The following is an 11,656-nucleotide window of genomic DNA, read 5'->3' on the forward strand; positions in this document are numbered from 1 at the left end:
ATTGCACGCGAAGTATTACATACTTCTTAACTAGCATATATACATATATACATATATATCGCACGTAATATCGCAACTACAACTAATACTTGAGAATATTAACTACTCAATTAATTCTCTCTGTTGAAAGATAATGAACACGAAGTGTCATAAAATGATGAATATTTCATTTCAAACGACGTAATAATTCATGGCAGTGCTCCAATCCTCGCGAAAGGGGCCGTACATCTCCAAGGAATTCAATATCTATCACCATGTATCAATATCAATAATATCGTAATCAATCCTTTCAATTTTATCATCGTTAATAACTATTATTTGTCACGATCCTTTTCATGCGTTGAATCATCCGAATTTATTGTTCTTTCTGCGTGTTACGATCCATTTGACGGAATTAAACACGAATTCTATAGGTTCTTAGATTATAATCCGACTTGTAAGGAGACGAACAGTGCCGTTATCATTGGACACTTTGCCTTGGCAACAACCTGTGTCGTGAATTTATAGGATATCGACGAGCCGGCTTTTATCGGGATCGTAAACCTGACCCTTTATGGCGACATTATACCAGACCGAAATGGTTGTACTTCCATTGGAAATGACGTCTCGTGCTACCAAAATGAAAGGAGAAACCGGGATGCTTTCAAATCCTGCCGCCAATTCAACCGTTGAAACGACGCGACATTTTTTTTGAACAAGTTGCCTCTTCTTTCTTCTGCGATGACTTGAAGAAGTTACGCCATTCTCCCGCTCTGAAATCTGTGGAAATCCGAGATTCCAACTTTCTACCATCATCGCGGTTCGGTTGAATGGCTCAGCGAATTCTCGGGCGAATCGAATGTCCAGAGGGGAATCAAAATTCTCGTGAATACTCAATGGGCGATCTTAATCAATGTTTTAAGAACAATACTTGCTTTTAAATTTATGGGAAACAGATGTGTCTCCGTGTTGTGTTCGTTGGCGAGGAACAAGGACGATTTTGTTCGAGAGCGAATCGATAATCAGAGGGGAATAGGAATTGGTCCCAGGAGAATACAACGAGCTTACGTCCAATCAATGTTAAGGAGAATACATTTGACTTTTGGGACTTATGTTTTCGTACAGTGTTTGCTGGGAGAAACTTTTATTCGAAGGTAAATTGATTTAGAGAGGAATGTAAATTTGCTTTAACGTGAAATAGGGATGGTCTAAGTCAGTGTTAAAAATAAGTGCAATGTCATATCTTAGCCCAAAAGTGCTGATGGTAGAGTCTATATCGAGTAAATTGCAGTCCTCGATTATTTCGTCGAATATAAGAAAGTAGAATTGTGCGATGATTCTCTTAAAACTGCTCGCAGGAGAGTAGGAAATTCGCATCCCTTGCGCTACGAAGTAGCAAAACGGGTGAAAAAAAAAAAGATGGAAACCGTGCATCAGGTCGGTAATGAATTATGAATTAATCTTAAACTCGAAGGTAAGCCATTGAACTGAATTCACAGTGTGATAATGAGGTCGGTTCAATTATATCTAATAGCGTCGAAAGTGCTGTACCAGTGCCTCTCGTTTGTTTTAGGTTGCATTGGTGAACGAGTCTACTACGGTTCTTTCGCGCATGCCGTTTCTCGTACGCGTTTCTTTCGCTCGATCATTGATCGGAGAAATCAGATTCTGAATCGAATTGGAGCAATCGTTCGACTGAAGAAATAATTTTTTTCGAAACGAATGTGCGACTAAGAAATATCATCGTTAAAAATAAAAATAAAGAAACGATATATTATCATGGATGGCCGATACTTATCGATTTATTTGCGAAGATAAGGGTAACCTAATTCTCTTGGCAAATATATTGTTGCAGAGCTCTTATTAAGAATGGGATTAGCGAGGAATAAAAGTAGATTCAATTAGAAGGAAGAAAGTGATATACTATTTTAAATCTCTGGCACTGTAATAAAGTCGCGGAGATTAACCAAAAGGGGACGAATTAAAAAATATTCCTTTGTCTGCAACATCGATGTGTTCATTAAAGCGATAATACAGATAAACAGAGGCGTACGATTAATGATAATTTGTCTGCATTGAAAATTGATAACGCTTATATCATGCCCTTGGTCAACGAGTCGCATGCAAGCATGAATGGTCAAATACTATGCACGTGCTCGAAATGCGTTACATTAAAATGAGTTGTTCATACTGATTGATCTGATGGGATATTTGATTGATGAAGATGGTATGCTTATCTATTCCGGAGTAATTGACTATTCTAGTTCTAGTTCTCTTCAACACGGTTTAACGCCGCAATTTAACAGTTTAACAATACAGAAATCGTCGGCAACATAAAAGAAAAATTATCATTCGGAGTTCTTTAAAGACACGTGTTTTCGAAAGTTTTAGAACAGACTGAAAATATGTTGTTATCAGGAACGACATTTGAAGAAATATTATTGTTTCTTTATAACTATAACGGTATTGTTTAGTTAAAACTGAATAAATTATTGTTGAAAATATTATCTTGCCGGTATAATACCGGAAAATAAATATTAATGATAATTTTTATTCTTGTCACATTTGTGCAGTCATTACTAACATTTTATCTACGAAGATACCAATGGTCTATGACTCTACAAAAATTCATCATTGGATAATTTATGGCTCGTGAATTAAACAAATAAGGTCGATATTTGTATCAATTATAGTATGTTTTCTGATAACGGTATTATCAAGAAATGTACAGTGTTTCACAACAAAATACTTTTTCCAAGAACAGATTTGCGATACATAAAATAACGAGAACTTGAATACAAATTTTTCAAATATATCATAATATTAATTTTTCCTTTTACAGCTACAAATCGCACAAAAAATTTCTCAGTATTTATTTTTTGTGTTCATAACGAGCATAAACGAAATCGTGTATCTGTTTTGCATCATCATACGATACAAATACAGGTGTCCAACAACGATCATCGCGGCTTTTCAAAACCACGAGCAGTGCGTACAAAGCGTATTTTCGCAAGAAATTAATGTAATCTTATCGATCTCATTAGCAGTAACCTACTCATCATTATCATTTTTTGTTGCTTTGCCATATCGTTTAATATCGCTAAAAAGCCGAGCATAATGATACTCGTGGATGCGTGAAACGATTGCATAAAAAAGATAACCAAGTATGTTACTCCTAACGAACGTGCATTTACGGGATTGGAATGGATGCCAACCTTGCATCGACGTAGCATGTAATAAATAAATCGTAAATAAACTCGTTCTAAAGAAAACTGGAATCTATTAAATTCATTCATCAAACTTCCGAAGGAGAGAACTTATCTTGAAACAGAGTTCTATTTTTGTTGAACTACGATCGTAAGAATAGATTACGAGAAATTGATTTTATCGAGTCGACATTTATTTTCACATTACAATTGATTTGACAGAGAAACGTATGTTTGAAAGAAAATTCTTTTTAATTTATAAATCTGTGCTAGATTCCAGAACCGTCATGTTTGAAATTTTTGTAAGTTCCAACACAAAAAAATTTTTGGAAAAATAAAGCCGTTTAATTTTCAGAATATTTCTGGAATATAAACACGTATGCATTGACTAATAACAAATTTGCAATCGCTACGTTTACTTTATAAAAAGAAGAAAAAAAAAAAAATGAAAATATATGAATGCAAGGATACATGGTGTGTGTTCATAGCAATTGATTTGAGTGCTGACCATATTCTATTACTTCCCACATCATTATAAAACATAGTATCTCGATGATATCAGAATTTCTGTTTTTATCGCCAATCAGGCTCGTGCACGTACGTAAAAGTAGATTAACAAAGTTTATCTGAGGTTCAGTGCTTTCCCTGTGGCCACGAATAAGATAGTGATAATTCGTACTAATGCAAAGTGAAGTTGTTTAGATATGAATTTTCAACGGTACTACGCGTTGGAACTTTTGTTCGTTCTAAAAAGACTAGAAAAAATGGAAATTTGCATCGTTCTTGTATAATAATTGCAATACGAATATTATCGTTTGTAATTAAACCAGCATGTATAAGCATGCAATAGATACTAACCGTATCCAGTAAAACTATATTTGTGTTTATTTTACTTTAAATTTTACGTTCGACAAAATTTTTCTAAGAAACGATTTAATAGCATTGTATTTTATGCATTGCGATATGAACTACTGTATTTATGGGGTAGATAGATGATTTATTGACAATTTATTGCAATTCAATGACTGCCCTGTCTATGCTTTTGTATCGTATACTATTGTAGATATTAAAGGATTTCCATTCGTGAGTAAGAAAAATTCACATCGATAGACAGCCGAAATATTTTTGCCAAGTAAGGTGAAAGGAAAGTACCACTCGTAAATATAGAAACAGTCGGCATTACAAACTGATGTAAACATATTATAGTGTTCAATACGCTTTCAAGTATTATCGTTGTATTTACGGGACGTTGACTTTATTCGTTTCTCTTTGTTTAAACCCAGTATTGATACGATTCAAGTGAAATTAAAATGGAATTTCTATATATATTTTTTAAATAAAAGAGGAACGAGACTTTACCATTCATATCGATAATTGATTGCGTTGATGCAAATGAACAAGTAGCATTTTAGCTCCAGTCAACTCATTAACATTATTGACAAACACGAACGTTACTGATGAAAATTAATCGAACGTTCGACATTTTGCATGAGAATTATGCGTAAATCCGACTCCAATTTTTATGAATTCGTAATCATTATTAGCATGCATGAATTTCTACGCATAATTATTCTTAATTCAACTAATTAATAAGGATAAAGTCTTACAAGCGTGTTTCTATCCAAGTAAATAACAGCTTATACGCTGTTAAAGTGATAGAAAATCGCTTGAACTCGAAAGCCTTGTAAATCCGAACGAAACACCTTAACTAAACACCCAGAAATTCTACAAATCGATGAAAAACCCAAAAGCCATTACCAAGACAATCGCCTACTCCATCTAAAAATACTCGCCCGAATGATCGACCACGCCAAATTTTTCTTCTACCTGATCTATCGAGAAGTAAACACGACTTTTCGAGCCTAATCCACGTTCCCCTTTCCAAATCCTCATCCCGATTGGCAAGGAACAGAAAACGTGGTGGAACAAAGATACTGGACAAAAGATTGAAGAAAGAAAAGGACAGGGACAAAAAGGGAAGAACAAAGAAACCGAGTCTTTATCGGGAGAAAGTAGGAAGAAAGGAAGCGTATATGGGCCAAGAGCGTATACCATGTGCTGATAGTTTTACGCGATGGGGGAAGCAGGCTTTTCAGGCAGGAAGAAGGCGGTTCGAGCGGCACCTTGCACACGCTTGCTGTTTCCCTTTCACTCACCTATAACAGTCCGTGGCCTTGACGCTGGCATGTCCGATCGAGGCGGCATCGGTCAAGGCAGAGATCAGACCGATGACGCCGACAACGATCAAAAATCCACTTGGCATAGTGCTTCCTGGAAGGAGTCACACACGGCTGGTGACCTCAGATTAAAAGTCGACGAACCTCTTCGGCCCTTGGTTCAACTCTGACGCCTGTGGACGATTTCTAGCAAACCCAAGACTCTTTCACCCAGTAACAACAGCACGCATCCGAATCGTTCGACGATCAGCCGACCGACTGATACGCGTGGCGCGCCACTTACAAATACGGCTCCTGGCGATCGCGCTTGGCCTTCCGCTGACAGTTCGCTACTTGCGGTTGCAGCACGCGAGACACACTGTGGTGCAAACGGCTGCTCGCTCGGACACTGTTGATGTCGAAAGCGACCAACCAACGTGTAAACGGAGACACGCGACTTTACACTTCTTATCGTTCAAGAATAAACGATGATCAACAACGCTGAGAAAGAAGCCCGCGACGGAGCCTCAGTTTCCGAACCCTTTGTGCACACTGACGGAACTCGCGATCGGTTATATGAGTCTGGTCGGTTGATAATGAGTCGCTTGTTCATTGGTCTGACACCGGAATACTCCCCCAGCCTGATTGGCTGTCGATTAACTTTGCGACCGCGACGACTAACCGTTTATCTTCCTAAGCGACCAAGGCGAAAGGCTTCACGCAGAATTTTTTGCCTGTTCTTCCTAACCAGCACGTGACAAGGATTTGTGATCGATCGTGCAAGGATCTCGCGCAAGGATCGTCCGTGATTCTTTCATCCGAATTTGTCTTAATGTTCCTTCGGGGAATTTTGGTCAGACCCTGATGAGACAAGGAATGATTACTGTGCTTGATAATAACTGGATCTTGGACACGGTCATTTTTACCGTTGTCGCTTTTTCTGTTGCCCTTTAGTGCGAACGTTGAAATTTTTTCGATTTTTATGAATGGTTTCTATCCTTTATGTCACCACTTAAAATCATTAATCATGATTTGTAATTATTCGTAACAGTTCACTATGTGTGGAATTTTGTTTAAAAAACGTCAATTACTTCAGCCTTTGACAAATGATGCACAAAATTATCACTCTCTAGGTTTTAGGTAAAATGAAATTCCGGAATTCTAGTATCAAATTCGGATGACCCGAGTTATTTTGCTATAGCTACGTGTAGTGTGATTATTGCATATCCCGGAAATACTATGATGTTTACTGTCTTTCGGGGCAAAAGCTGGATGATTATAATAATCGGTTCGTTGATATTAACTGAAAACTCGAAAGTTTGTTTGGTTTGATTCGATAAGATATGGGTAGCTGTTATTGATTGAACTCGACCCAAAATTCTTTAAGAATTATTTAAGAATTCTTTAGATCCGATAATGATTTTAGAATTACCTACATCAGACATCAGACATCGTTTTTCAGAAATGTGTCGTAACAAATTCGTCATTTATCGAAACCTAAATTCGATTCGTAAGAGTCACGTGCGCGTTCATCTTAACATTTTTCTGATTCTCCTCACCAACACGTGAAAAACCGGGTACAAAGCGAAAAAGTATGAAAAGTAGAAGACTAAGGACTCTTGTGAAAATAAATCTTTTCAAACGCTACAGGACGTTTATTAAGGAACGGAAGGAAATTAAATTTTTCCGTGATCTCTCTCGTAATATTACTGCTCCTATATCATTTCGTTTTCTTATATGTTGATGAACTGCAATTACTATCATATCGTCTGATTAACGCTTCGTTGCAGACGAGTTAGAAACGCCGCTTCAAGGAAAGTTGTGCTACGGGAACAGAAATTAACGAGTCGACTTTTCTATTGAAAATATTCTCGAACGATGAATAATTTTCTTCTTTCTTCTATCTTTTTATGACTGCAACGATTTTAACGGATAACTTGCCGTATAACTGTTTATTTCTTCTAACAAGACTCACAGAAGACATTCCAGGCGATTTAGCTTTTTATTAGACGTAATTAGATTCTTTTTCAGTTGCCATAAAAAAAGAAGTCTTGAACGAACGCATCTCCCACGGTATAAAATTTGTTACTATTGTGCCGTAATTTACTCTGTTTAAACAAATTGCTCTTTAAAAGCGATCGTTCCACGACAACTTGCATTCACCTCATGGAAATATCTTTTTTATCCCCATGAATAATTCAAGTAACCACAGAGCGTGTCAACGAGAAGATACTGGACAATTGCAACGGGAATGATGGGAAAATTGTGCTAGTTGTATCTATTCATTGCGAACAGATTTAGAGTTTTTCTTTAGCACGGTCGCCCGCTGCCAGAACCTTAATAATCACGAAAATTTCACTGGTGATCTTAAAGAAAGAGATTTGACAGTAAATTTACTTCAAAATTAATATTCTTCGATGATTTTCTAAGTAGGATTCATCAAATTTGGAAGTAGAAACAAATACAGAATCAGAAGTTATTTTCCTTCGATGTACGTAGAAGATAAACAAATTTGTTGTGACGTGTTGCGAAACACGCAAAGCATTTTAAATAGTCAACAATTTATATACTTGTCTAAATATTCTATGCCTTATCTGCGATAGTAGTTTTTACATGTCCTCTGTGCGCAATTACCATAGATAAGAGCCTTTTTTTTTAAATTCCCCTTCGAATAAATTTCCTATTTTGAATAAATGAATAACCTAATATTTTAGTTGGCATGTAATTATGTATCGCAAATTACACTTAGCTGGAAGTTAAGAAATAGTTTGTTGGTATTTATGCAAATTTATAGTTTCATAGGTAGAATTAAAGTAGTAGAACTTAAACAGAAATTTATTTCATTCGCAAAATATTGCAAGTACTATATTTTTAGTATTTTAATTATTTTGGCGTATCGCGTGCGTTCTAGCCACTTGGGTATCTTCGATTTTTCCAATTAATGCATAAACATCCGTTGTTTATATTACGTGTACTCGTGGATGGCAAATTTTATGATTAATTCCTGTTATTATTACATACACGGTCGCGAATATTGTCTTCCTCTAATTTTGTCCGTGAAATATACATAATTGAAACTAAACATTACTTAACGAGAACGTGTGCGCATTACGTAAATAATTGTTTATTATTCGACATCTCCCTTTTGGCACCGCGAATTTCGGTCGATTTAATGCAAGCTCTCATACGTGATGCGAATCGATGATGCAACTTAAGGTCCTGAAATACCTAAATCATCTCTCGTTTTTACTCTAGTACTCACTTTTACTAAGGATTGGAAAATAAAGGTACATGATAATTTTATGGAATAATGAACTTTTTATTTTTCTTTAGAATTCTTTAAAAAAAGATAAATAATTCTATAGATAATAATTTTATTCCATCATCTGCTTCTTGTCAGAAAATATACAGTGAAATGAAATGTATTGCAGTTGATAATTCCACGTTTTACAATCGCATTTCCAGACCAAAGGCGCATTCGTTTCGACAAACTTTTTTCAAAATTCTGTTCGATCTTCTTCGTTATAACATCGTTATTAAGAACATTTGCTAGTTTTTATCATGCGCCTGGCACCGTAAAGCAGCTCACGTATTCCAGATAGCTCAAGCATTTCCTCCTTAGATTACATTAATTACAAACGCTATTCAGAATGTTTATTTGTGGCCGCGTTTTACGCTATTGTTATGTTAGAGTGTAAAATATTACAGTAAATCATTATTACTACAATAGTAAATCATTTAAATATCGCTCACGAATTTCAGATTAGGAAGAAAAAATAATTTATTCCTTTAGGGAAGCAGATAATATCTTATACGTTGTCGTAATAGAATACAACACGGTTATCAATCAATATACCAAATCGAATGTTTATTTTATTCAGAAAATTATTTGTTCAAGCAATTATCCGATGACGATTCATAATTTTTTTCATAAAAAAATCTTCATTTGACATTTACCTGATACATCTGACACTATGTTTAGGAAAATCACTATTAATTAGCCAACGTTTATGTAAATCACACGAAAACAGTAACGGTTTAGACATTAATAAGCAAATTTGCGATAATCATCGGGATTCTTCGGATAAATCTTGTTTTATTTACGAAGAATGCTTGTAGAATAATTGAACTGTCAATTAGTATTCTTTGTTACGTAAAAAATTGTGAATAATTTATTATAGAAAACGCTATTTATCACAGTTAATATATAGCTGACGGCTGTAGCTATCTGTTTTAAGTTGCTAAACGCCACTCGATGAATAATACGTTCTCGGCACGAACCACGAGATCAAAATGAAGGAAGTTGTCCAAGCCAACTTTTTGCAACCGGACTTTTCTTTATTCATGAGAAAAAGTTTATTTCAGGGAATACTGAGGATGACATTTTTTAAGTGGTTGCATTCAAGGAATTACAGTACCGTCAGTTTTGATTATTTTCTTTTAGAAAAATAGGTGGATGTTACGGTAACATGGATAAATATATGGTGGGAATTTTTGACTACAAATATTGTATAAGTTCCTAGAAAAAAGTGACGAAGCAACCTTGGAATTCTTACAGTAAAACACACAGATTTAAGTAGTTTTTAGCTCATTTGATGTTGTTGTAGGATGATAATTGTCCTATTTATTATTTATTATCCCTCGAGACGAGCTTTTTCTAATGCACACTTAATCCAAGTTCCGTCGGTGGAAGAAGATCATGGCTGAAAATAAACAGCGGAACTAAAGCGTCCTTAAACAAAATATGATCCATCGCAGCTTACGAGAAATTATGCATAGTATCAACAACGTTTGGAATAAAGCTGCCGAAGAAATGCAGCGTCTGAAAAATTATGCACAGTATGAACAACACTTGAAGTAACACTTCCTAAGAATTGTAGTCCTACATTTATTATTTGGTTATATCATAATGAAACGGAGTTACGTAACAACATTACACCAATGCGTTGCAAACATATTTCAACTCTGGCTGAATAATTTGTGCTTCATCCTTGTGAAATAGTGCGCTTTGTTTGAAAAACAATAAAAATGCAACGTGAGATGTGTGACGAGAAGAATTTGAATCTCCGTTGAAATTAATGTTTGACACTCGTAATTGGTTGCAATATTTCATCGGTTTTATCTTCGTTCAATTATGCCATTGATTCGCGAGAGGATTGTAATTAATTTTTAATCGATGCCGTAGGTAAATTGTGGCGATGTTGAAATTTATAAACGCGGCTTCGAGTACAAATTGATGCATTGCCATTTAAAATTCCAATCTTATGTAAGATGCATTACTCTTAATAACATGATAGCTGTTCAAATCTTATATAAGGACATCAGATCATTTTTGCAATCATGCATGTTCAATCGTGATATAAGGCACACGGTGTTTCATATTTTCCAACTTGTCCATATAGTCAGTGGCTTTCAAATTCTATTTTCCTTGCCATTTATGTTTATATTTAACGAACCGTTAAGCTGACAAATAAAAACCTTTAATTCGAACTAATCGAATTTCTAAACCCTCTCGTTTCGTGACGATATTATAGATTATAACTTCAGATTTTTATTTTAATATTGTCCAACTTTACCATGTAGTCGATGCCTTCCAAATTCTGTTTTCTCTTGTCATTTATGTTTACATTAAATGCTGAACTACCAGGCTGGAATATAAAAAAATTTTATTTCAGCTAACCAAATTTCGAAATCTTTTCGTGTCGCGACAATATGTCCAGGTTTTTATTTTTTATCGAGAGAAGAGTTACAACGTTTCTATGTTATTTTTTCTTTTTTAAAATTTAACTGTGGTTTCGTTGCAATTTTGAAAGATTAGAAGCAGGTTGAAAAAAAAAAAGAATATCGAGCAATTCTAGAGTCGTCACATTTCAATGTGCACGTACATCAAAAAGTCATGATAAAAAATACAAAATTTTCCAATATAAATCCGGGAAAAATTGGAAGCTTTTCTCTTATATTTTTCGATGTTCGAGTCGAGAGTTGGTCGTTGTCGAGAGTTTGTCGTACGTTAAAACGCTTTCGCGATAAACTATGGTGTTCGGATATTTGTAGCTACAGCCCTAGTGAAATATTCGCGGCAAATCACTGTTAAAAAGTTCTCAACTTCTAATGTCCACGCTCAACCTATATATTCAACCTATCGTATGCCGGCAGCACGAAATCTGATAAGATTGGTATAGGGTCAAAATCTACGACGTGTTTGAAAGGTGCCCTCTCGTTCAACCTCAGCCGTCGATACTGGCAATGTAATTTACGAACATTCAAGATATTAGCAGAGGGGTAGAAAGTGGTTAACCTTCCTGGAAACTTTAC

The 11,656-nt window shown here is 35.4% G+C and overlaps 1 protein-coding gene across 1 annotated transcript in view; it reads right to left on the reverse strand.

The window, feature by feature from the left end:
- LOC122574586 (trehalase-like) overlaps nt 1-5,896 on the reverse strand; it is a 31,976-nt gene extending 26,080 nt beyond the window's left edge. The window contains exon 1 of the mRNA XM_043742307.1: nt 5,342-5,896. Coding sequence (XP_043598242.1) covers nt 5,342-5,448 — 107 coding nt within the window. The 5' untranslated portion in view covers nt 5,449-5,896. The remainder of the gene's footprint in view (nt 1-5,341) is intronic.
- Nucleotides 5,897-11,656: the final 5,760 nt, after the last annotated feature.

This window comes from Bombus pyrosoma, linkage group LG14, assembly GCF_014825855.1.
Source record: "Bombus pyrosoma isolate SC7728 linkage group LG14, ASM1482585v1, whole genome shotgun sequence".
NCBI classification, from domain to species: domain Eukaryota; kingdom Metazoa; phylum Arthropoda; class Insecta; order Hymenoptera; family Apidae; genus Bombus; species Bombus pyrosoma.